Source organism: Dreissena polymorpha, chromosome 15 (genome assembly GCF_020536995.1).
Source record: "Dreissena polymorpha isolate Duluth1 chromosome 15, UMN_Dpol_1.0, whole genome shotgun sequence".
Classification (NCBI taxonomy): Eukaryota; Metazoa; Mollusca; class Bivalvia; order Myida; family Dreissenidae; genus Dreissena; species Dreissena polymorpha.
In genome coordinates this window covers 36,503,200-36,530,540 of record NC_068369.1, presented here as the reverse complement: position 1 = coordinate 36,530,540, position 27,341 = coordinate 36,503,200, and the positions used below count along the sequence as shown (strand labels likewise).

At 33.9% G+C, this 27,341-nt stretch overlaps 2 protein-coding genes across 2 annotated transcripts in view; both read left to right on the top strand.

Annotated features, from left to right (window-relative positions):
• Positions 1-7,359, top strand: part of LOC127861172 (torsin-1A-like) — a 44,238-nt gene extending 36,879 nt beyond the window's left edge. Inside the window, exons 2-5 of the mRNA XM_052399557.1 lie at positions 3,131-3,390; positions 3,660-3,835; positions 4,331-4,455; positions 5,572-7,359. Coding sequence (XP_052255517.1) covers positions 3,319-3,390; positions 3,660-3,835; positions 4,331-4,455; positions 5,572-5,849 — 651 coding nt within the window. The 5' untranslated portion in view covers positions 3,131-3,318 and the 3' untranslated portion in view covers positions 5,850-7,359. The remainder of the gene's footprint in view (positions 1-3,130; positions 3,391-3,659; positions 3,836-4,330; positions 4,456-5,571) is intronic.
• An 8,422-nt stretch (positions 7,360-15,781) lies between these two features.
• LOC127861004 (uncharacterized) lies at positions 15,782-20,116 on the top strand. The gene is made up of 5 exons (XM_052399341.1): positions 15,782-15,913; positions 17,001-17,183; positions 17,762-17,893; positions 18,187-18,320; positions 19,225-20,116. Exons 1-5 carry the CDS (start codon positions 15,800-15,802, stop codon positions 19,244-19,246), a joined length of 585 nt encoding a protein of 194 aa, XP_052255301.1. The 5' UTR covers positions 15,782-15,799; the 3' UTR covers positions 19,247-20,116.
• The last annotated feature ends 7,225 nt before the right edge of the window (positions 20,117-27,341 follow it).

Here is a 27,341-nt window from a genome sequence, read left to right as displayed (position 1 = left end):
TGTTAACTTATTTTATGATGTCTAATATAAATGATATTGATATCTCGAAACAATCGCTGAACATGAATCAATTAAACCAATAACTGCGAGTAGTGAAACATTTCAAGGCAATTGTTATGGCAATGTTATACATAATATAAACATGTATTATTAACATTAAAAAGGGTGTTGAATACCTATAATTAATTGAATTAAGAGCAATGACGTCATTGATAACACTCATTCTAACTGAAACAATTTATTAAAGCAACGAAGAGATAAATAGTAATTAACAAAGGGTAACTTTGTCAAATGCGATATGAAATACAAAACAACACTTCACACAACCAGTTAAAAAGGAAGGTAACATAAATATGGAAACACATTTAAATTACTTCCAAGGTATAGTAGAAACATATCGCTCAACTTTGGGCATGACATTGTTTTACTTTCAATGCTAGTTTATTATTAGAATCGTTCCTACAGATTCATTATCATTAATTGAAATGGCATTTAACAAATACATTTCATGATTTTGATCAATATTATATATAGTCTTCGCCAATTTGATTTCGAAATGATAGCATGCATCAGAAACATGGACGGGATTACAAAAAGTTCATGTTTAAGAAATATCCCGTTAAATAAATAAACAAACTGCATTTAAACAATGAACAGCGAACAAAAACACGTGTATGTGTTTAGTCAGTATACTTTTAAATTATTTAATTTGTAAATGAAATATACACAAAATATTTTTAAATCATTACGGTGAGATAGCTCAAATGTAACAGAAGTTTGAGTAGTATCGAATTTAGTATGGGACAAGTATAGTCAATTTATAATAATGAATTTACCAAAACAATCACATGAAACAACTTAATATAGAGAACACAACAGAACTTTTTTTTTACTAAAGACGTAACATACACTACCCCGTTCAAATTATGTTTGCAAACAATACTATTAATATTTAGTTGTACGCTTATGTGTTCTGAAACAAATTGTGATAAAATGTTGCTATGATATGGTATAGTATAGTCGCACTTATTTTAAAATAAAACAAGTTGTGTGTGTGAAACACTATGTCCCCCCATATATTTGACCTTAAAGGAAGACCTTGACATTTCAACACTCAAAATGTGCAGCTCTATGAGATACACATGCATGCCAAATATATAGTTGCTATGTTCAATATTGCATAAGTTATGGCCAATGTTAAAGTTTGACGCAAACAAACCAACAAACAGACAGGGCAAAAACAATATGTCCCTCAGTATAGACTGGGGGACATAAATATGTGGGAAATAATGATTTAAAAAAGCAATATCTGCGATTAATATCTTGGAATCCAGCCCTTAACATACTTTGTACCGGGCATAACTTCGACCATTTCGACTGAATTTTCAAATGCATTAGAAAATTATAGGCTCGCGAAAAAACTAGAGAGTGGCGCAGTTAGGCAACCTGCACAATTGAAGATAGACAAATAAATCTAGTTACTCGAAGGACGATAACTTTGTCAAGCATGTGTGGGTTTTAAAATTAAATGGCATTGAAGTAATGGACACAGTGCCATATGTACAAGGTCGCAATTCAAGTTCAGATAACAAATCTAAGAACACTAAGTGCGGAGCATATCATTGCCCAGCAGGGATCGATTTTCACATACCATCTCAGAATTGAATGCTTAATGTGACAGTGTGCCACGTGCAAAACAGGTCCTTTGTCAAAGTTAAGGTTATATGTAAACCCGGTATGTACTCCTATTAAGGATGTTTTAGATTGAAATCAACACGTTGAATAAAGCTAATCATCACTAGACAATACCGCGATAGCATAAGAAAATGCTAATCACTAATAGAAATTTTTACGCGATAGTAAAAGAAAAGTCTACACGCTCGTCTGAGCATTATTTTGTCCGGTATATATCAATTTTCAGGCAAAAACAAATACAAACATCTCGACATGTCGCGCATAACAATGTATCCTTAAATCAAGATTGAAGTCGTTAATTAAGTTCGAATATGTGTGGCTGTTTGAATCATCAGATGACATTAATTCCTACCAGTAAGATGTGTTACACAGCATCCATGCAGTCTATGCGTCACTTTTACAGGGCCAATGTAAATGATGTGCTTAAAGCGTATAAAGGTCACGCATAAAGGAATTTTGGAATCAATTAATAGCAGAAATGATGGGCTTATATCATCTTTATTTTAAACTTTATCGAAACAATAAGATTCAATCATCCCACCCCCCTAACTGTCTCTGTCAACAATTTAGATTAGATAAAGCTTACTTTCGATTCATGAGCTCAACAAACCTTAAAGACAAGAGATATGCATTCTAAATACATTGTAAGTTGCATACAAACTAACTCTACGTACGTTGTAAATTAAAATGTTTTTTTTATGCATTAAAGAAAGTTGTACATGTATTACTAACATGCTTCAGTGACGTACACTGCACGTTGATTTTGACAATATATCTGTTGTAACGAGATACTGCTCGTCTTTCAATTTTCTTTGCAAACATGTGTATTCTGTTTAAAAATCAATAGCTCACGTTGAATGAGTGCATGTAAGCCGAGATAAGATCATAAAGGAAGTAGTAAATGTGGATTCATATACCAGCTTATTTTTTTAGAAAACCGTTTTTTAAAAACGTACTGGTGCACGAGACTTATCTTTAGAAATTGTATGAAATTCAACAGTTTTTTGTAGAAATGCGCACACAACTTCTTGTTAGGATTTGTCTAATTTCGTTTCAAGTATGCGCGGTGTCGAGTTGCGTTGTTGTGTCCGGTGTTGTCGGTATTGTAGCTGTTGCTGCTGCGAGTTACACCTGGTTGTACTGTCGATGTTTCGAGTGCTGCTATGATCACTGGCTCTCCACTAACGTAACTCGTGAGTATTTTTCTTGCATTTTTAACAGAGTTGGAGTTCATGACGCGATGCTCTTTCTATCTATGTTATTATAGTCTGTAGATCATTTAGCGTCATTATGTCAATGCTTAAAAGCTAAAAAAGAAACATACAATAACGCGACTAGGGCGATTTTGGTATTATATCAAAATGCTTTGTAAGCATTTTTTTGGTTTATATGTAAGCACAGTTAAAACACACTGTAATAAAACACTTTATTTTAGAATTGTCACTAACTCTGCGATCCAAGATCTATGGACAGCATCTTGTCACAGAGACGGTGGTGAAGCAGTTACATGGTCACTTTCGATACCAGCCGAGAAAGGCTCTCGTACTTTCTTTTCATGGAGGACATGGAACCGGAAAGACATATGTGAGCAAAATCGTTGCTGAGCAACTGTTTGCGCTGGGCATGCAGAGTAAATATGTCCATTTCATATCAACAATCACAGATTTGTCCGATGGCATTGTACCCACCAACAAGGTAAACGTTTACATAATGCATGTATAGTTGCATACGTATCTGTTTTTGGGTTGTATTTCCTTCGACAGTTCTGCTCCTTTTGGAAACAATTACGCTATATATCAGACTTGTGAAAATGAATGTTTGGACTGTATTTCCTTCAATAATTCTGCTCCATTTGAAACATCTAGCAATATATCAGACTTGTTTTACTGCAAAAATTTGATTTCGAATAAGTGTTTGATTTTATGCTTGAGTATCGAAACTACAATGCGTGTGTGGTATTTCAGATGAACCTTCGCGAGAGGATTAAGCAAGCTGTGCGGATGTGTCCAAGGTCCTTGTTCATCATTGATGACATTGACCAAATGTCTGACGTTGTAATGGACACCATCAAACCATTCCTTGACTACCATGACAATGTCGACGGCGTGGACTATAGGCAGGCTGTATTCATTTTCTTAAGGCATGTATATAACTTAAATCTGTATTCATATGAAAACGGACACAAAGCGATCAATTTTTTAAACTGTCATAATGGAAGAATGTTGGTTATCAGGGTTCTTTTGACAGCAATTATTATCAAAGGAGCAAAATAAAAGCATTTAAATAAGTAAGTTAGACAACACTTTGAGGACGTTAGACATAACCGCACTTGCACAGGCCAATCACAACAATAATGCCTTCATCTTTGTAAGTGCTCACGTGAGCATTTGGGGCCATTATCTTAATATTGGTTGTGATATAGCTATGATGTCAGAATTGCCAGTCTTGTATAATCGTGGTCCACAAAGCATACTATCCAATAACAATAACGCAAATAACTCAAGTGATAGTATCGTCCGTTTTTGATAATTTTTAATAGATCACTTTATGGTAAATGTAGTCCTTATAATAACATTTGAGGAATCGTATTTATAAACAATTGCAGATAAATTTAAACGCATATGTCCTTTCGCAGTAATAACGCGGCTGAACAAATTGCCAGTAAGACATTAGAGAACTTGCAGAATAAAAAACGGGAGTCGATTACAATCGAACAACTCGAGGAAGTAATGACACTACCTGAACGCCGTGAGGATTCGAGTAAGTGCAAATCTTTACCTAGCATGACTTTTTACATTTTCTAGTACAGTTTATATATCCAGTTTCTTACCTCATTTACGTTACTGAAATCAATTTTAAAAGAGAAAATAACAAGATAATATCTCCATTTACATATTGATTTTATGTATTTCAAGAAGAGATTGGTTTATCTGCTTCGGTCCATTGACTTGATAGCATTATTTGCTCAAGTTTAGCGAGATAACGAACCTCAAACTATTCTATGGTCCAATTATGATGTTTGAACTATAAGCTTTAATCGACTCATGAAATGTCAATAGCTCAACATGAACTTGAAATTGTCCTTCCCTAGTTAGCTTTACGTGCAATGGTTCCGATAAAAATGCAACTGGATTGATATTGAAATAGTTCCTTACATACTCTTAAGTTTGTATACAAACTATCAAAAGGATATTTCAGAATGGTTTGACAGGTTTATGATACTTCGTATTGGCATTATAAATTTATGATCAACATAATATGTTTTCTAAAAACTGCCTTGTATAACTCTTTGTGACAGGTAATGTCGTGTCAGGTTATTAAAATTGAATGTGAATGAAAATCGATTGCATTGATATCATAACATGTTTTACACTCAAAACACTGAGGCTAAAATAGGCCAAATATTAAAAACGAATCAAATTAACAGTATGGTAATCATATTCAGTGTTAGGTTTATAATGAGATAACATTTTCCTCTTTACAATCAGACGTTGGAAGTATTGCTTCTTAGCATTGGACTATTAAGCAAAATAAAGCAAAATCTTAATGATGTTTGCGAGAAATGCCTTTAAAGGGGCAAATGACCTTTGATTAATTTTCAGATGGCATGCCAAAAATAAAAAACAGTACTGAGATAATCGGCTTTGTAACTTATCAGACCTCATAAAAAAACTGTATACTCCGGATTTGTCATAAGAAGTTTCAATAGTGTACACACGTAATGCACATACATATTTTAACATAGTCCCATGTGTGTCACAAGAACAATGTGTGCATTTAGAGCTGGTGTCACATTGACGATTTTCCTCAAGGTCAATGGAGGGGCATAGGTGTTTTTAAATCTTTGATACATATATAATAAATTATACATATCAGGCGATGTTTGGCGCCGCCAGCTTGTGTCGAATGCCCTGATATCCGCGCACGTGCCCTTTTTGCCCCTGGAAAAGAGCCACGTGCAGCAATGTATCCGGGAAGTCCTGCATGAGGCTCGGTACTCGACAAGCGAGCGCGAGACAGAAGCTCTGGTTACCAAGGTAGCGGATAAGATGACCTACTTCCCCGAGCCAATAAAAAAGTTCTCTAAAACTGGATGTAAAGGGGTTCGTGAAAAGATTTATCAGGACTTAGAAGTCGATTTTATCGAACAATAATGTTTATTTCTGATTTGAATTGTTTTAATCACAAAACTGAGGTTGTCTTTACTCCAAATGTGTAATTTTCTAATATGTTGAATAAACATATAACATTATACATGGTCTCACAGATTCATAGTGTTTTTCTAAGTATTGTTTTCATATGTATTTCTGTTCCAACAACATGCATCAAACCATAAATACATTTTCATTTATAAAGACAATAAAACATAATAAGTGATGTTCGTTTTAATGAAAAATCGAAATTGATGTTGGTTATCCAGAATACATTTTCCTTTAATCACCGCTTTTATCCTTTTATAACCTTTTATTAAAGTGTTATTATGGGCATCTAATAGTTTATAGGTGGCTTTCGCAACCGTTGTTTATTTTTGGTGATTCCACTTCATATACACTTATATTTGTTAATGCAGCATCAACAATCTAAATCAATATCCCGGAAAGAAAAATAAAATGCATTTGAATATCAACTGTACTTTCGTTTGACAACTGAACATGCATGTACGATGTGAACCTTAATTTAGTTTTAGTGCAGATTCGTTCATACGACACAAAGACACAATTTTGTTTTACGGATCATTTTTGCTTAGAGGACTGGGTGAGTCTTGTAAAATATCGTATATAAAATATATTTTTGATAAACAACTGGTAGAAAGGTGCAGATAATTGGTAAGTAACCACATTTTAACTAACTCTTTTAACCTGTTAATTCTTTTCAGCTCAATTCAACAGTGAAAAATGCCCATAATATCACTTTGACAGTTTGTCACTTGCTTGTTAAGAATTACAACGATATACTTAATTGAATGTAGATTTTTCTTAGTAATACTTTTGTTTACTATAATGATATTGAAAATAAATAAAATTAATTCAATTTTTATTTTGTTATCTAATCAGTAAGCGCACGTCCTTTGACCAACTAATGGGCCCGCTGTTTACTGGTGTAACTTGTTGAACGATAATCTGACTTAAGTTTTTATCCGTTTTTATTACGCCTGAATATTCATTTTTAATGTATTTGAGTTAAAATAAGCTAATCAGTAGATGGTCATTGACTTAATTGCCTATGAGAAAACGGGTATTGATGCATGTGAGTAAAGTATCGTTTTTATTGCATGTGCATTCCAGAGACGCTTATCAGGGACAACACTTTCAGCTTTTAAAAGATTTTCGTTAAGAAGAAACCTCTATAAACGAACAATGCTATCATCGATCATAGTGTAGTTCCTGATTAGCCTGCAGTAAGCCCGATTAACCCCAAAGCACAGCTCAAAAGGTCCGCTCTCTGTTTTTGTAGTCTGTTAAACAGATATGTGAATTGTGCTTTTACAATCAAATCTAAGTACCATAAACTGAAACACTTAAGTAATTGAACTGTTACTTTGTTAGCAAGATTTCATAACCACATGTACTAATAGTGAACGCTCACAAAACTTTTCAAGGGGGATATGTGCTCCTTAAAAACAATGTTTTGTGTTTGTTTTGTTATTGTTGTTCTGTAATTCTATTGGGCCGGTGGCATTTATTTACTTAAATAAAATTGTTTGAATTGAGTTCAGTTGAAATCAGTCTAATTTCAAATAGTATACTTAAATAACATCACATCATAGTTTGCTTCATATATAATTGTGTTTTGACTATAACAAATATAATAAATGTTTTATTATTTGCCTTCAATAGTATCTATATACAATAAATATTAATGTCTCATTCGAAACCAAATGCTACAATCGATTCCAGTTTGATATACAACATAATTTGTTAATTCACAAATTACAACAGTGACTTTAAACTAAAATATTTTATTTTATTGAATTTTCATGAAGCAAAATTATCAAAAGTATTATTAAAAGTGTTGTTTCCGCTACAAATATCAAAGCTCATTTCGCAAGCAAGAGCCCAAAATAGTCAATTTACAGCACCTTTTGATTAGGATTGTGTCAAAAGATGTTTATTTGTCGAAACGAGTCCAATGTACACGTATTTTGAAAATGTGATTTAATGTTCGTGTAATGTGTGACTATATTATATACGCAAAGTCCATTGGCAGAATATTGTGTTGTTTGTATTTTACGTTAACCACACATTTTCAGCCGTTAACTAACTTTACAACGCGTATTATTCTCAATTATCAAGGTATGACATGTTAAATATTAAACGTTGACGCATAATTATCTTTGGTTCTGTTTTGAATCGTGGTAAAAAGATGCTAGAATGGTACTTTGATGGTCCTATTTTTGTGGGAATAGAACCGCTTGTTAAATAATATCGTGTTGAACGTTTCAAATGGTGCGTTTTATTTTCAATGTCCTTTATCTATAACGAGCGAAAATTTAAGCCTATAAAACAGAATGGCAGAAGAAAATGTTGTTCAATTAAAGCGGCTTTTTCACAGATTTTGGCATGTATTGAAGTTGGTCATTAAATGCTTTATATTGATAAATGTAAACATTGGATCTAAAAAGCTCCAGTAAAAAAATCAAGAATACAAGTTTAAAAAAAGAAGAAAAAAAGTAATCCTCAACAGGGCTCGAACAACTGACCCCTGGAGTCCTGGAGTAAAAATCTACCACTTAGACCAATCGGCCATCCTTGCTCATAAAGTGAAAGATGTATTTTAAACTTAATATAAGCAATCCTTCACAAAATATAACGACAACAACAGAACTCTCAAAAGTATTCAATCGTTTCGCGTTGCAACGCTATATAATTCTCAAGTTTTAAAATCGTCAAAAGATGCATATAATGGCTATTTTATAGCATGGTAAATGTTCGGTATTACTGTTTCATCACACATATCGTAACTAAAACGAAAATTTTGCGATTATGAAACAACTTTTTTAATTTTTTTAAATTTTCCAAAACGTAAAAAGGCCCCTTAAACAGCTATTTTTGAAAATCGTTTAAAAAATCATAGAATGAGTCATTGTCAACAAGCTTTCAATCCGAAATCTGTGTTCGCAGACCCCAGGAAGAAATTGAAACTTTATCAAAGAACTAGCCAGCAACACTTTGGGATGTTACGGTATTTATTTTCGTTCCCACTTAACTATATTGTCCTAATTCTGGATTGCCTCCCTCTGTCAACATGCCACGCGTGCCTCTCTCAAGCCAGGTGTATCAATGGGTTCTTGTGAGGACAATAAAACAATGGGCGCGGCTTCATATTGCTCAGAGTGTAAACGGAGGACTTGTATTCCAGTTATCAGTCCAGGGAGATTTGAGAGTTGGCTAAATATGTCCCCATTATCAATTATTGAAATTTAATGTAATAAATCATTGACATGACTGTATGCAATTTGCACAAATGCATAATGCCAAATGATTTATCTATAACAACATATACACTTTTAGAAGGATTTGATCAAATGGATATTATGCAACGAGTTACTGGCATACACTTAAATTTACTGTTCTTAAAAAGCCGACATACCTTATTAAAATATTATGAAGTTTCAAAAGGAATAATTCAACAATGCAAAAGAAAACCAAAAACGTCGATCAACAAACATGTAATAATCAATAACAGTACATCCTGCAAATGTAAGATTTCCTGTATGCCATAAAATACGATGCGATTGAATATGTTTCATCCTCATTACAAAAAATCTCTGCTGCTTACAGCGATCGTTTGTTCTTGTACATACTGTAAATCGTCTGTATAAATAAGCAACTGTTTTTAAGTACGTATAAATACGCCGTTTCAATGCAAAAAACTTTAATAATAACAGGTGCAGTTTCATTCGCTTTGATGTCGTTGTATTTCAAGTAAATACAAGGCATTTTAATTTAAAAGGCAAGCGTCTTAAAGACCAATTTGCAAAATGGACTTGCACATTTACACAAATGATACATGTGAATATCGAAGATTAAACGTTACAAATAAGTGTTAATAGGGGACTTTTCACAGATTTTGGCTTGTTTTGAAGTTTGTCATCAAATACTTTATATTGATAAATATAAACATTGGATATAAAAAGCTCCAGTAAAAAATCAGGAATAAAATTGAAAAAAAAAAGAAAAAAAGGTTACCCTCAGCGGGACACGAACCACTGACCCTGGAGTCCTGGAGTAAAAAGCCTGCGACTTAGACCACTCGACCATCCTTCCGTATGGAATATTAGGCGTATTTTATACTTTATATAAGCAATCCTCGTAGTTTCCCAAAACATAACGACAACAACAGAACTCTCCAAATTATTAATTGGTTTCGCGTTGCAACGCTAATAATTTTCGGGTTTTTTAATTGTCAAAATATGCATATCATGGCTATTTTAGAGCATGGTAAATGTTCAGTTTTACTGTATCCTCACAAATATCATAGCTAAAACGAAAATTTGCGAATCTGAAACAATTTTTTTTTCAATTTTGTCAATTTACCCAAACGTGAAAAGGCCCCTTTAATTAAAAGCACTTACAGCGACAGCCGTTTGAAAGGTTTGCATTTTTGCTAGCTTTGATGATCTAATTTACCTGGATGTTCTCATCATTTCAAAGCTATCCAGGCAAAATGTATAAACTGTTTTTTACATTAGTTTATAACGGGCGTATTCGAATTCGGCTAATGCAAAATACTACATCCATAAAAGCCGAATGTGATATTTAAAGGGACCGGCAACCAGATTGACGAAAAAAAGAGAAGTTCGAAAATACCGTATGTTTTTACAATTATTAGTTTATATTTATTAAAATATCACGACTGGTATATTACATTACTTGAAAACAGTTCATATTTTCAGTATATTCGGTTATAAAATTTCGCGATGTGAAATCGAAAGTACATCGCGAAAATAGGTGACATAACGATATTCACACTATAAAACAAGTAGATTGATCATTTTATACACTGTATATAAAATATATACAATTGACTAGGCATGCACAATTTGGATTCCTGGGTTTACCACGTGACGATGGTGATCAATCTACTTGCGTTATTAATAGTGAACCGGTAGTTACCTGGTACACGTACCAAGTAAAATTGTAATCAATATAAACTCGTAATTGTAAAAAAATAAGGTTTTTTTTAACTTTTCTTTCTTTCGTCAATCTGGTTGACGGTCCCTTGAAACCATAGTTAATTTACAAAGAGAAATGTCGATTACCAACACATTTGAAGATGAACGACAAGAAGACGCAAAAGTAAAAATGCAAATGTACAATTAATAACTTTCACGTTCCTGTGAAATGTTCTGATATTGAAATGTAGAAAGCTTTTAGAAGATGCATTGATTGTATTGATTTAAGCATACACGAGAAGGACGACCTTATCATTTCACTCTAGTTCGAGGTTGGATCAATTTATTTGTCATGGTGCCAATTATTTGTGTGCGTTTTTCCACAATAGATTAGAACATGATTACTGTTATAAGCGTTGAGTTTCGATACATCCATTGAAGGCCGAATTTGTTGTAATGGCAATCAGCATTGAAAACAGAAAAACACGCTAGATTTTTCAAGAAACAGTTAAGATTTATTTTTTGGAACAGACTTTAGTCACAACTATACTAATATTTGCAAGCCATATTAAAATAAGAGGAGTCTGTATAACTCTTCGTTGATATACTGACATATTGCATCGTGTTTTGTAATTAAAATGTACTGTTGAATTGGTTTGACACTTCATGAACGTCTTCGAAGCTTTCAATATGTCGTGTTACATAAATTGTCAAAACTTCATATTAAACGTCCATGACAACAGTTAAGATTAATTTTTTGGAACAGACTATAGTCACAGCTATACTGATATTTGCAAGTCATATTATAAAAAGATGAGTCTGCATAACTCTTCGTTGATATGCTGACATATTGCATCGTGTTTTTTAATCAAAATGTACTGTTAAATTGGTTTGACACTTCATGAACTTCTTCGAAGCTTTCAATAAGTCGTGTTACATAAATTGTCAAAACTTCATATTACACGTCCATGATAAAACGACATATATGTGCGACTGTTGTAGGAGAATTATTATGAGTAGGTGAATAGTATAAATGGCTTAATGCCTTTGCTTATCATAAAGTGAAAAACGTATTGTAAAATAAGTTGTGTTTTTTTTCAGTCAACAAGATTTTATGCGTAAACATGAACTCCATATATATATATATATATATATATATTCCCATCAAATTCGTCAAGATGTACAGCCCAACCTTTTAACAGCGGTCTGTCAATTGCAGTGGCCGAAGTGGCTGTTGTTGGCAGTTACTCTATCAGCATGTTCATTCAAACAAACAAAAAAGCTAAGTACAATTTATCTTAATCAGTTATTTGTTTAATACCGTAAATTTATATGTTTAAAACCGCATTCAATCATTCTGAATCTAAACAGCATATCACATCACGCAAAAATAACTTAAAACCACGTACAATTGTTCGCATTAAAACAATTTCAAAATTATAACTTCACGCTTAAAAACCTTCAATCACATACACTAATTCTAATTAACAACTCTCTCATCATAACACGCTACGCTAAAACATGTTTCAAACTCACATTCCCATTCAACCCATACTGCTCCATTATTGTATGCATACGTTTAATCACACTCTGCACTTGCGAACGTCCAACACATAACTCACAATCAATCACACGCGAACTTAAACAGAGTCCAGCGAACTTAAACAGAGTCCAGCAGTTTCACACACTTGACTCGCTACCCTAACGGGAGGAAAAACTCAGTCATAGTCCATGATTTATTTATCCAACTGCATGTAAAACAGACCAGAAAGCTCATCGGTCTTAAACAGATGGAGTTGGATTTCTGATGGTCTTGGAGGCCTCTTGTGTAATCTTCTAGAGGAAAAGTTTTGAAACGACGGGGGAAGGTCGACATCCCTGACGGACGCCCACTGATGACTTGAAGAAGTTACCCATCTCTCTGTTGAGAAGGACTTCGCTGCTGGCGTTTCCTAGAGGTCTTGGATAATGTGTGCATCAGCGCTTCGTTAATATTGAATCCTCTCAGCGCTTACCATAGGCCATAATGCCACACGCGTTCGACAGTTTCTGAAACTCGATGAATTTGTGGAAAAGCACACGTTGGTATGGCAGGCGATCCTGAATCATGACTCTGCAGTTGATGTTTTGTTTCACTGCGCAGCGACCAGCGCTGAACCCAGTATGATCTTCTGCCAGTAGTTCTTCGGCCTTACTGGCACAGTGCCTTCATTGCTGCAGTCGTTGCCTCTTAAATGTGCTCATTAAGCTCGGAGGGGAGGTTTTCCACTCCCGGAGATTTTATTTCCTTCAGACTGCTCACCGCATCATCCACCTCTGCCTTAGTATGGACGGACTTTAGCTGTCCGCTTCTAGTCTGAAATCGTTCTGAACGAGACTGCGGTTCGGTCGAAACGCGTGGTTGAAGAGGTAGCTGCAGTATTCGGTCCAACTGTTCAGGACTGTGCACTTGCAGTCAGGAGGTTTCCGTCAGCGTCGCTAAAACACAGGCATGTGGCTGCTTTGCCTTCTTAATGATCTTTAGAATGCCCACTTAGCCTCTTTCATCTCATTCCTCCACTCCCGGTTCGATTTCTGGTATTCTGTCATAGAGTCCAAGCTGATGTACTTCCCATGCATAAGCTTCTTTTTTGACGCATATATCCATGATCTCGGTCTTCACCAATAGCTTATTCTTCCTTAGATCTCTCCCTAGACCTTCCTCGGTCGATGACAGCATGACTTCATTGATGTTGCAGGTGTTGTCGATATCACCATCTTTGATGTTCAGTGCTGCAAACGTGCAAACGGCACTATGTCAGGCGAGCTTTGAAGAGAATAAGATGCTCAAGGCCTTTTCCACAACGACTGCAGCAATGGCGGCATTATGCCGGAAAATTCGTGAGGAGAATAATAATATTTGATTTTTTTTATCAAGAGTTTATCGACTTATCTAAGCAACGTCTTAATGTTTGATAATCTGACAACAAATAGACATTTATCAGCAATACGTTACTTCAAATAAAGGGCATTTAAAAGATTGAAAGTTTAGGACTATACTTATTGGCAGAAATTAATCGCAGTGTTTGACACTAAACAAATACACCTCTTCAAATATTTCATCATCACTTAAATGTGTGGTATGCTTTTTAAAAAGCCATGTTCCTGATCTCTTTTATAATGTTCTCCAAATCGAGGGCCAAATAGTGACTTGTACATTCCAGGTTTGATGATCGTGATACCGATTGAAGATTGTGTATTATCAGAGATGTGAGAAATGTCTTATTTTGTAATCGTCAGACAGTATATGAAATGTGGTGTTTTTTTAATATGTTTTCTTTAATAATTGACGACAGCGACATTAGAATTGTTTCGTACGGTATATGCATTTAGACTTTGTGTAATTTTTATTTAAAAGACTAATTGTTCTTATTTTAATTGCTGCCAAGGTGAATACTTTTATTATAAAACAAAGTTCTTACTGCACATGAATGAAACTATGTTCAGTGGGCATCTAGTTAACAATAAAGTTAACAATGAAACTGCAAATAACTCGGTACAAAACGGGTTCGTTTCGCCCAATATGCGATTGTTTCAAAGAGGTGCCTTTATAAGACAGTGACTGTTGCGATCAATTAGAGGTTTGTCAAGTAAGTTCCCGTTGATTGTGAGGCTACGAGACCAGCGCCCAGGGAAAAACGATATAGGATGTATTCATGCCTATGAATTAATTCAACAATAATTAATGATATAATTGCATGGGTATATTTTAATTAATTAAATACGGCGTACATACAATGCAAAAAAATCGCTTTTAAATATTAAAGGTGCGGCACTTGATTATAACGATATATCATTTTTCGATAAGAATTATGTTAAAATTCACAACCATAATTGAGGCGTATAGATGTTATAACATATAAATCATACAATGTGTAAGATTAACATACTTTATGACTTTGTTCCAATCGTAAAGTGATTGATAACATTAAATTTCATCTTAAGTTGTGGAGGCTGGTATAATCTTTCCCAGGCCTCGCAATTTTACATATTGACATTGGATACGTTACACGTGTTTGCCCTGCCGCCGGGCCCTATGTCTCTCTCAGTACCAGTGTCACTGAGGATAGAGAGGTTTCTACTGGTTAACCTGGAGATGATACTAAACTATACTCTGCATCTCCGGGTACGATATGTCGTACTCTAATTGGGGGAAAACGGCGATTTTTGAAATTGCAAGAAAATTGTCAGTCACATAGATTTGCAACTAAACGGATAAAAACTTGTGACAATCCCAGAAAGATTCATACAGAACGTTTACTTTAGATCCTATATAAACTATTATCAATCTTTTGTTTTTATTTTATAGCCGAATATCAGAACAGGTATAGGTACTGTTTATATGATTGAAATACAATTGATTTAGATCATCTTTGTTGTTTTTTTTAGTCATATTCCTTAGCGAAAATGTAAATCGCATCCTCTAACTGACAGAAACATCTCATCTGACTAAGCAGGTTTTCTTTATATCATTATCAGGTCTCTTTGAACTCGTAGAGTAACGTGGTTCGTAAAACACAAATAAACATCATGGAATATTAACGAACAGGCAAATCAAAAAAGGATTCGAAACAAAACGTTAAATAAGAGAGTTAGTTAGTATTTAAATTATAATCATAATGCGCTCAATAACTATTTAACACGGATTGTTTATTTAAGATTTTATATATTTTTATTTGAGTGGTTGTAAAATGAATTGTTCAAGCAACGCTTGAAACCTTGTCCAAACATTCTGTTTACGTTAATTTTTAATTGGCCATATAAACGATAAAGCGTTTAATTTTAAATAATATATTCATTAATATAACATTGATAACAATTTAAAGTTTTAACGGTTGAAAACAGATTTAAGATCCATATATGACACTTCTATAAATGAATTAAAACAATTAAAGCACTCGTCACAATTACTTTCTTCCCGTTGAAGATACCAATAATTTCCTACTCAAAATGGCGACCAATATGCTATCGCTGCTCTGGCTACTACCATTTTCATCTAACTTAACTGGGTCAGTGTGTTCATCGCATGGGTTCAGCACCAACAGTCAAGCCTTTGCAAATAAGGTATTGTTTCAATATTTATTTTCTTTTGAAAATATGCTTATGTAATTTTAATGAAACGTAACTTTAAAACACGTGATCAGTTCATCATCATATCACTGAGTGGCCTTGTTAATTGGCTTTAATAAAAAGTGTACTGATCAATTGGAAGTCCATTATGTGTTCACCTATTTATCAAGTAATTGTTTTATGAAGCAATTAAATGCATTCTCGCGGATAGTTACAAAAAAGTATAATATTATCGACTTTATTGTCGACGGACAAATCGTGTACCATTAAAAAATGTAACATTTTAAAATGTACCAAGTCATACGAAACCACAGCCGGAGGAGAAGGATTTGTGCAAACGCACAGTTATCTTCAAATTGCATTGTATAATAACTGCGCAAAAAAGAACATGGTACCGAATTGAAAACAAAGTGTCATCACTTCATAAATTATTGCGCGGAATTGCTTTATGTAAAACAAGCTTTTACTACTCGTACTGGACAATATAACTAATGCTATGTTTCAAGGTGAATAATAGTTGAACGAAAATACACTATTAAAATAAAAATTATCAAAACACGCAATGTCTGTGCTCATGTGTAACAGTTGTCAAGTTCTTATATTAAATTAACAATCCTCATTATCTCGAGTTGATAAAACAATAACATTTCTTGACTTTACTTCCTGCTTTCCGTTGAAAATGTTTCATTAAGGATAAAGCTGATCAAGTACATGGATAACCAATTATTGTTCCAAGTCCTACATCTGATACATCAAGTTTTAAGCCGCCCAATTGATATATCTAGATTTAAAACGGTTTCTTTTTTTCTTTACTTAATTGAAGTTCGGTCGGTACGTTCCATGGTTTGATTGATAAATACTTTTTACGTCTGTAATATGTTGTAATTGCGACTTAAAAACACGTTTCTTCTTTGTACTTATTTGCAAATATGTTTTATTTTTTTGAATAAAAGATCAAATCTATCCACGATGGTCAATCAAGATCGGGAAAATGATGATGTTGCACGCTTAATCGCCCTCGCTCTTTTACTGACTTTACGAATGCTTATATGAATTTCACAACAATGTCTATACATTTCAGCTGGACACCAACATTGCCAATGAACAAGTCTACAGATGCTGGAACTGCAACAATACAGAAGTTCCAGTCTTTTTTAAAGACTTTGTTCTGCCGCAACCGGTGCTAATACCGATTTATCAGGACACATGGCATCTCGATATAACGTACGATTTTGAGGTGCTCACGAACTTGAATCGCCTAGAGGTGTGAAGCTTTTACCAAGACGCCCAACGCGAAGTGATTTTTTCTTTAAGTGTACATTAGTGAACATATTACAAAAATGTATTTCTTATATTCATTTATATGCCATTTAAGATCTGAGTTTCCCCTGCATTAGTTGCCTTGTGAAATAACCGTTTTTTATCAAGCATACATATACAATGTTATAGGTATACTTATTCGATTGTTTCATTATACCCGTATTGGAATGAACTTTTTTCTTATTTTTAGTTTGTATTCTGCTATTAGACTTTTAGCAAATTTTAAACAGGTGTCGGATATATACATTTTTCAAAATAATATTTGTTACACCGTTAGTAACTGATGGTGTATGGGATATACACCCTCAGTAATTTCATACCATTCGAGAGCGTCCGACTACTAGATTACTCGGTGGGTATGGAAATTACTCGGGGTGTATGGAAAATACTCCATGGGCACGTGACCGCTCTTAGCCAATCGGATTAGGTCATTTTTGTAGGAGGTGAGATATGACGTTATCACTCTTGTTCATTCGGAATGATTTTAAAACTCCTGCTATAGCGTGTTCCTTCAATGTGCAGGCAAGTCTCAACGTTCAGGTGATCTCCGATGATGGCTATACGGAGCTTTGCTATGTGTTGGGGGACCGCTGCTACGTCCAGGATGTTTGTGAGAAGCTGTCACAGGGGGGCTTTCGCTGTCCGATTCCAAAGGTGAATATGTAAATATAACATCGATATTACTTTTTGTAATCAGTATTCTAAACGAGTTTTGTTATTTTGTTATCATATTTCATAATTTAAATTGTTTATTTAAATTTATTGATATTTTAAGGATTTCAATTTTCATTTAAGATAAGACAGTTTCGTATTGGTTATTTGTGTGTGCTCAGCGTCGCGCACTGAAAATTATTACTATATAATTTTAGTATGTATTTTGTTTTGTATTCTTTTTTATACACGCGTTATCTTTTACATTGAGCATTTTGAGTGCATGATTATGATAGGCACACTATAAAGGCACCGCAAAACCGAAACTGCCAACGTTACCGTTCATCGTCACTGGAGAGTTTCTGGTCGCCTTGCACCTGTGGTCAGAAGGTCTACCTATTGGCTGCCTTCAGTGCTTGCTATGCATTAAGTAAGGAACGCTTAATAGTCATAAAGTAGCAAGAGGAAATTATGATACATGTATTGGTAATTCCCTTAAATGTTGAGACATATTATTTCGCTATGTCCGGGCATTGGTATCTGTTGAATATAAATAGCTTTCGCATTTTATATGGTGGTTACCGCAATCTTATTATCTGGTCTCTATTGTCTTCAGGTAAAGAAGTTTAAACGTAAAGGTCACGTTGTTTTAAGAACAAATCCCATTCTCATTATTTTGTGAGAAGACTTTATCATAGCATGCACCTATATTTATTTTATCTTTAAGACGCAATTCACATTTTTAAGACTAAAATAAAACGTAAATAGAAACAAATATTTTTCTTTAAATGACCACGATGTGTTTGGAGAATTGATGACCGCAAACTAAAAAATTACTTGCGCGTAATAATCCCAGATTTACAGTTAAGTGGAGATATGCGATGCTAACGTTCTGACAGCAGACGTCCAGTTGATGTATTGATTATTTGAATTGTCTAACTTGGTCATGAATAATTCGAAACGATAATGTATTTTATACTTGTGTTCGATACAAACTCGGGCTCGTATAAAAATAAATTCTAAAATCAAATGTACAATTTCAAACTGAAATAGATATAAATACAACTTACCGTTTAATATAATGTAAATATATATACGATTTGTATTTTATGTTGTGTTTAATAATTAAAATGTTGTAAGCCATCGTCATTAAAATGTAGAAAAAATAATAATGCATATTATGTTTCTAAAATGTTTAACAGTCAAAACCGTATAGAATGTAAATATACCGAAACTTCTTTATGACCCGCATTCCTTTCCTGTGCGATCTGATATTAATATTTGTATTTCTGTTATTGTCAATAAAAATACATGTCACTGTTTCTCATTTTTAGCAGCTGCAAAACTGGGTATTGAGATCATCTGGAGGAGGATGATATAATATGGAACACGCCAATACAACCATTATTCAGAAGTGAAAAAAACACATTATTGTGCATCTTACAATACTTGTGAATTTGGATCATTACCACAGTGATAAAACATATGAGCCGCGTTCTGTGAAAAAGGGGTTTAATGCATGTGCGTAAAGTGTCGTCCCAGATTAGCCTGTGCAGTCCATGCAGGCTAATCAGGGACGACACTTTCTGCCTTAAGTGGATTTTTGCTAAAGAGACTTTTTTTAAACGAAAAAAAATCATAAAAGCGGAAAGTGTCGTCCCTGATTAGCCTGTGCGGACTTCACAGGCTAATCTGGGACAACACTTTACGCACATGCATTAAACCCCATTTTCACAGAGCATGTATATTTGAATTTGTATTGAAGAAGAGAGTTATAAATATACGTGAAATATGACTTTCTTGGTGAAGTCGTATTTATTTGAGTTTGAAGTTAACAAGTTTTTTTAAGGCATCTGATATGAGAGCCTTCTATAACATTGAATGCAAAGAGTATATAGAACCCATTGACATGTCAGTTAGTTGTCTGTTATGCTTCAATACTCCGTGCGAAAACACATTATTACGATTCAATAAACACGCAAGTAGTTATTTACTTGTGAGATGGATATTAATTTTCATTCAATAAAAGTATTTAATAATTGATTCAACAATAATTGATAACATGCATTAAAAAATAATAAGCGTTTTTTTAGTTTAAATAATGTGTATGATGACTTGGATGTACAGTGTGTGGTACTGCACTGTATAGATCTACAAACGCAGTATATTATTTTAGCAAAATTTTTTTTATTGAAAACATATTGTTTGAATAAATACAACAAATTATGACTTGTTATATACATCTATGTACCCAAAATTGATAAACATTATATACTTTTAAATAAATATTCGCTACCATATCCTAAATAATATGAGATTAATAACGCTGTAATATGATATTGAAATATATTTGCATTATGAAAACGAATCTGCTTAAAAGCAAAAGCAACAAGGAATTGTTTGAATTTAAATGTATAGGCAACCATCAGTAATCCTTAAGAAATGTTAAGAGCAAATTCAACACAGTTATTGTCTAGGATGGAACGGTAAAAATATATTTACAACACATAATGCCTGCATTTAACCAGCACAGGTTACAGTTGACCATCACAAGGTACTGTAGACCATTACAAGGTACAGTTGACAAGTAATGTACAGTTGACCATCACAAGGAAATTTCGACCATTACTTGCTGCTGGTGACCATAACAAGGTACGGGTGTCCATTACACCGTACTGTTAGCCATAAAAAGGTACTGTTGACCATAACAAGTAGCAGTTAACTATAACAAGGAACAGTTGACACAATCTACAGTTGACCATCACAAGGTAAAGTTGACCATTACACCGTGCTGTGGACTATAACAAGGAACAGTTGACACTTACAATCTACAGTTGACCATCACAAGGTAAAGTTGACCATTACACCGTGCTGTGGACTATAACAAAGAACAGTAGACACTTACAATCTACAGTTGACCATCACAAGGTAAAGTTGACCATTACACCGTGCTGTGGACTATAACAAGGAACAGTTGACACTTACTATCTACAGTTGACCATCACAAGGTAAAGTTGACCATTACACCGTGCTGTGGACTATAACAAGGTACAGTTGACAAGTAATGTACAGTTGACCATCACAAGGAAATTTCGACCATTTCTTGGCACTGTTGACCATAACAAGGAACAGTTGACCATTACACCGTACTGTTGGCCATAACAAGGTACTGTTGACCATAACAAGGTATAGTTGACCATTACACCGTACTGTTGGCCATAACAAAGTACAGTTGATCATAACAGGGAGCAGTTTACCATTACACCGTACTGTTGGTCATAACAAGGTACTGTTGGCCATAACAAGGTACAGTTGACAAGTAATGTGCAGTTGACCATCACAAGGAAATTTCGACCATTTCTTGGCACTGTTGGCCATAACAAGGAACAGTTGATCATTACACCGTACTGTTGGCCATAACAAGGTACAGTTGACAAGTAATGTACAGTTGACCATCACAAGGAAATTTCGACCATTTCTTGGCACTGTTTGCCATAACAAGGTACTGTTGACCATAACAAGTAGCAGTGGACTATAACAAGGAACAAATGACACTTACAATCTACAGTTGACCATCACAAGTTAAAGTTGACCATTACACCGTGCTGTGGACTATAACAAGGAACAGTTGACGCTTACAATTGTTCCACCCCTATGTAAAGTTGACCATTACAGGTCATATTTACAACTAAAAGGTTAAGTTGACCACGACAAGGTACTGTTTATCATAACAAGGTACAGTTGTCTGCATAATGTATAAACATAAGCTGTTATGCCACTCTCACCTGTCATTTACATTTGCTATATTTAGAACATGTCGAACAGAGGGTGGTACTCCATTAAATGTATATTTTATGTAATATTTCGTCTTCAAAATATCCAATGTGTTTCAGCGCGCATTTTAACGGTTTAGAGTTACCGTGTTATCACTTTATCCATATTATAAACAACATAAAAAATGGGTGTATCTAAATCTACATTCTGGTTGGCATCCATAAAAAGATACTAAAAACAGGTCATATTAAATAACAATATAAATTGTACCATTTTCATTGGTTATATTCGTTTAAGGTTATTTTATATAAGATTTGTCAACATGGTTATTATAGGCATAAAATAGAGGTTTAAAACTGTAGAATATAAGCAAGAGAGGATTTCAATACTTTATGTGCCTTCAGAGGTGTTGGAGATTCTGATTAAAAGTTGCAGTTTAATATTGATAATTTTGATAAACGCATATGTTTTGTGCACACGTTTTGAAGAACATAATTCTGTTTTATTCAAAATGATAAACATTAAAAAAACGTGAATCGATTCCTTGTGCATTGCTTTTCTTTACCATAAGAAAAAATATCGCTGTTTTTTAAATGTTTAAGTGATAAATACACGCGTGTTTCCCTTATTATGCTAAATATAAGTCCAAAATATTGCAATTATACGGTGATGTTTTATATCAGAAACAATGCGAGTCTCTCTCGTGCTACCGTTGTTCCTGGTGGTGATTTGTCGAGCACCTGCTTCGACGATGAGAGATGCAATAACAACCAGTTTTCCAACGTCAACAATGGTTCCATCGACAACCGAAGATGAAACCTCAACCATGGTTACAACAACAACCACGGTTCCAACGACAACCGAAGATGAAACGTCAACCATGGTTACAACAACAACCATGGTTCCAACGACAAGCGAAGATGAAACGTCAACCATGGTTACAACAACAACCATGGTTCCAACGACAACCAAAGATAAAACGTCAACCATGATTACAACAACAACCATGGTTCCAACGACCACCATATTTCCAAGTTATTCCAAGGTTTCAACAACAACCGTAGTTCCAACGTAAATCAAGGTTCCACCAACGACAATGGTTCTAGCAACAACCATAGTAACAACGTTAACGAAGGTTCCAACGACTACCGTGGTTCCAACAACAACCGTGGTTTCAATGTCAACCAAAGTTCACAAAAACTACCGTGTCTCCAACAGCAACCTTGGTTTCAACGACATCCAAAGTTCCAACAACTACCGTGGTTCCAACAGCAACCGTGGTTTCAACGTCAACCAAAGTTCCAACAACTGTCGTGGTTCCAACAGCAACCCTGGTTTCAACGTCAAACAAAGTTCAAACAACTACCGTGGTTCCAACAACCACCGTGGTTTCAACATCATCCAAAGTTCCAACAACTACCGTGGTTCCAACAACAACCTTGGTTTTAACGTCAACAAAAGTTCCAACAACTACCGTGGTTCCAACAACAACCGTGGTTTCAACGTCAGCAAAAGTTCCAACAACTACCTTGGTTCCAACAACAACATTGGTTTCAACGTCAACCAAACTTTCAACAACTACCGTGGTTCCAACAACAACCTTGGTTTCAACGTCAACCAAAGTTCCAACAACTACCGTGGTTCCAACAACAACCTTGGCTTCAACGTCAACCAAAGTTCAAATAACTACCGTGTTTCCAACAACAACCGTGTTTTCAACGTCAACCAAAGTTCCAACAACTACCGTGGTTCCAACAACAACATTGGTTTCAACGTCAACCAAAGTTCAAACAACTACCGTGGTTCCAACAACAACCGTGGTTTCAACGTCAACCAAAGTTCAAACAACTACCGTGGTTCCAACAACAACCGTGGTTTCAACGTCAACCAAAGCTCAAACAACTACCGTGGTTCAACCAACAACCGTGGTTTCAACGTCAACATAAGTTCCAACAACTACCGTGGTTCCAACAACAACCGTGGTTTCAACGTCAACCAAAGTTCCAACAACTACCGTGGTTCCAACAACAACATTGGTTTCAACGTCAACCAAAGTTCCAACAACTACCGTGGTTCCAACAACAACCGTGGTTTCAACGTCAACCAATGTTCCAACAACTACCGTGGTTCCATCAACTACCTTGATTTCAACGTTAACCGAGCCTCCTACCACGACTCCCCTCTTCGACTAGACGGTCAGTCAAATCGTGTTGCTTTTTTTACTTGTCATTTGACGAGACACATAGTACATAAGCAATGCTTTTGGTTTTTCTTTGCTTTTTACCTTCCTATTTGTTATAAATGCAAATATATGGATTTAACATTTGCAGAACGCAAAAGTGATAAAGTTAATTGATAAGTTAATACACATATGCCAAACAGTAAATAAGATCTTATAAAACAACTCACTTATTTGTTGCCATAGATTGTTTACATATATATTTATAATTGTACTGTCTGCATGCATTGAGTAAATGTATCTTGGTACATTTGATCGTTCCCATTAATACTGCATAATACAGTATTAGTTTTAGTGACATTATAATACAAAGGGAAAGTAAACTTAAAGAACACTTATAATCGAATAGTTCTTTCTTAACGCTGTAGGTTCATGTTTATGTCATCTACCTGATTCCTATGAGGGCAAGACACGCTTTATTTCATTATCAAAGTCCAAATCTACACATTTATGTACATGAACATATTGTTAATGTTTGTTTGTAATGCATTTGGGAAATCTTATCATCGAATTTCGTTTATATCAGTTGGTAATTCTCGAGTTTACTGTTGAAAAGAAATCAGTTTCTTCACCTTTACCCGTTGGTTATATAATATTTTATTGATATTCAAATATTGCAACAAACGTTTCATTGTATGCATGATTGCATGGTTATAAAAATGCGTGTTGGGTATACCTATTATTCAAAAGTGAATTTGTATATATCACATATTACATATTCAGTGCCTTCTAAATTACTGTGTTATTTCATTTGTTCCATTATATTGTTAACATTCATTTGGGGTTTGTAACAATTTTAATGAAATTTGTATTTTTGATAATCTTTGAACATACTGGTCATGTACGTAATTCCGGCCACTTTTGGGACTATTTAAGAAAAATCTTTAGTGTTAGGCAACTGGTTGAAACTAAACTTCACATATACAATCCTGGGTTCAAAACTCACCTAGCATGAAAATTTAAATAGAATTATATCGGTGAATGTTACTTAATGAACAGAAAATGATGACATGTAAACTATCCATTTTCGTAGGTTAAATGCACCTAAAAAATCGGCCACTTTTCAGTTTGATCTGCAGATAAAATTACAAAGCAATATCTTTAAACAAATGTCCTCAATTTCAGAGTATTAATCAATGTTCATAATATTAAAATTTTTGACTTGAAATTTAAAATAAATGCAAAATTATTAAACCAGTTTCTCCCCCTACCTATTTTAATAAATATAAACAATGGGAAACTGCTAATTCATAAAAAAATATTTGTTTTTTTAAGGGTTTAATCAATTTTTTCAAACAAAGCTAAAAAAAGTAAAACATTTTGTCTAAAAAGTTTACTTCAGTGTTGATTATTAGTAAACGCTTATATATAATATTAAAACATGTAACCTAGTAATATTCTTATCAAGGGAGGTAATTCATATATTAAAAATTTATATTTAGGTCCTGATTTATATGTTTTGAATATAATTTTTTGTACAATTAATTGGTAAAACTTTAATTAAAGTTTATTAGATAAAATAAAAATAATTTTATCAAATATATTTGTTTCTTATATGAATATAATTGTTGCAACTAATGATGACATCACTTTCCCCACGAGCCAAATATTTCCTGCTATATTTGTGACATTTTAACACAAAAGTTTACAGTGATATGGTTCTTACATTTGCAAAATACTGAGAGTAGGGATGGTTTTCATGTTGATTTTTCTGAATAAAAACAAAACATGTGCGTTAAGATCATGAAAATGATTTTACACAGGTGGCCGATTTTTTACGTACATGCCGGAATTACGTACATGACCAGTATGTCTTTTATGCAAAAAACGTACATGCGATTTTTTTTTATTATTGAATATTGCATTTCCTTTATCTACCAATTTATATTAATACTATTATATCAAAGAATAAAAAAAAATCTATAAATAAAATCTACAATCAATAATTCAATAGCTTTTGAACATGAATTTGATATTAATATCACTATGTAAAACACAAATATTATTAATACTTCACTTATTCTACCTGAATCCCGACTGAAGTTTTGTGGATATACGATAGTTGTCCAGCCTTATTGTTCATTTTATTTTGCGGCACTAATTCAAACGTTCATAACATGTTTTTAATGAATAAGCACCATCCTGGTCACCTTTTATCTTTAATTTCACAATAATGATTGTTACTCAGGGTAACCATATAATTAACTATAGAATCACGATTGTATTTTCAGACCACGCCAGAAACTTCGCTCCCACCGGATGAAGTTTCGGATGACGAAGGAAACAAGTATAGGGTTGTCTCCATGGTAACCAGTCTTGGAATAGATATAAAGATTTACAACAATTACAGCGAACTGGTGCTATCTGTTGTCAATGCTGGCGTGAGTGCTCCTTTAAAACTACATAACTTTGTTATAGCAATTTGAGCGATCTACAATAGTTTAAATAAATTTGAAACCATGCAGGTTATACTATAAGTACTGGAAAGTTTAAGACGAAAATGTGTACGAATCGAAAATAATCCTGACATTACCCTCACATAATAAAAAGTATCTCATTTTTTGTCTAGCAGAGCCTTTATGTTATTTTTCAGCATAATATATAAATTTGAAAACAAACATTCCTATACAATGTATAGAGTTATATATTTTTAGAGCTATACCCACACAACGAATATGCCCAAGCATACTTTACAGTTTTATGTATATATTTTATCTATCAAATATTCCACATAAAGAAGGTTACTTAATTGCTGAATTTCTTCTCTTAAAATACAATAATAATGAAAAATTGACTTTTGCGATAAAAAGTATTTATATAATGTTTTATGATGACAGGTTTCGTTAAAAGAGATATCTTTATATAGTTAACAAGGGAACAGACTCTTAAATCTTCACCTGTTTTAACGTTTGATAGATATACATATTTAAGGTGCGTTTCATACTATTTACAAGTCCAAACATTGAACGGATTCTTTTTTCTCCTAACATTTAAAAATACGTGTATGGGGTCGTTATTCCAAATATTAGATCCTGACATTTAATCTGAATAGGTAGGTTTGGTCTTCTTCTATTGATTTGCTCAACAACAAATTTTAACAAATTCTTGGGAGTATGGGCAGTAACATAACACATGCATAACACATATATACATAAATCTTCTATATATTTTCTTACTATATGTCTTTTGTACATTAGAAAATGTATCTTTGTTCCGACCTGTTTGTCCAAAGATTTTTTTGAAATACATTAATCTTTCACATAGACTTTTAATATAAATAAGGCGCTTGTTAACTTTAACATAGGAGCATATCGCCAATATCATTAACATTTATTATAGGCAGATTTTCGATATACAATATATTGTTTTTTCAAGATATGAATCCAAACTTCATTTTCCAAGTGTATTTGTATTTAGTTTTCGTATTTAGTAGTTTAA

Coding starts and splice junctions, on each gene's coding strand:
- LOC127861004 (XM_052399341.1), top strand. CDS start 15,800: ATGGCGACCAATATGCTATCGCTGCTCTGGCTACTACCATTTTCATCT. Junction 15,914..17,000: donor GTCAAGCCTTTGCAAATAAG/GTATTGTTTCAA, acceptor TATACATTTCAG/CTGGACACCAACATTGCCAA. Junction 17,184..17,761: donor CGAACTTGAATCGCCTAGAG/GTGTGAAGCTTT, acceptor TTCAATGTGCAG/GCAAGTCTCAACGTTCAGGT.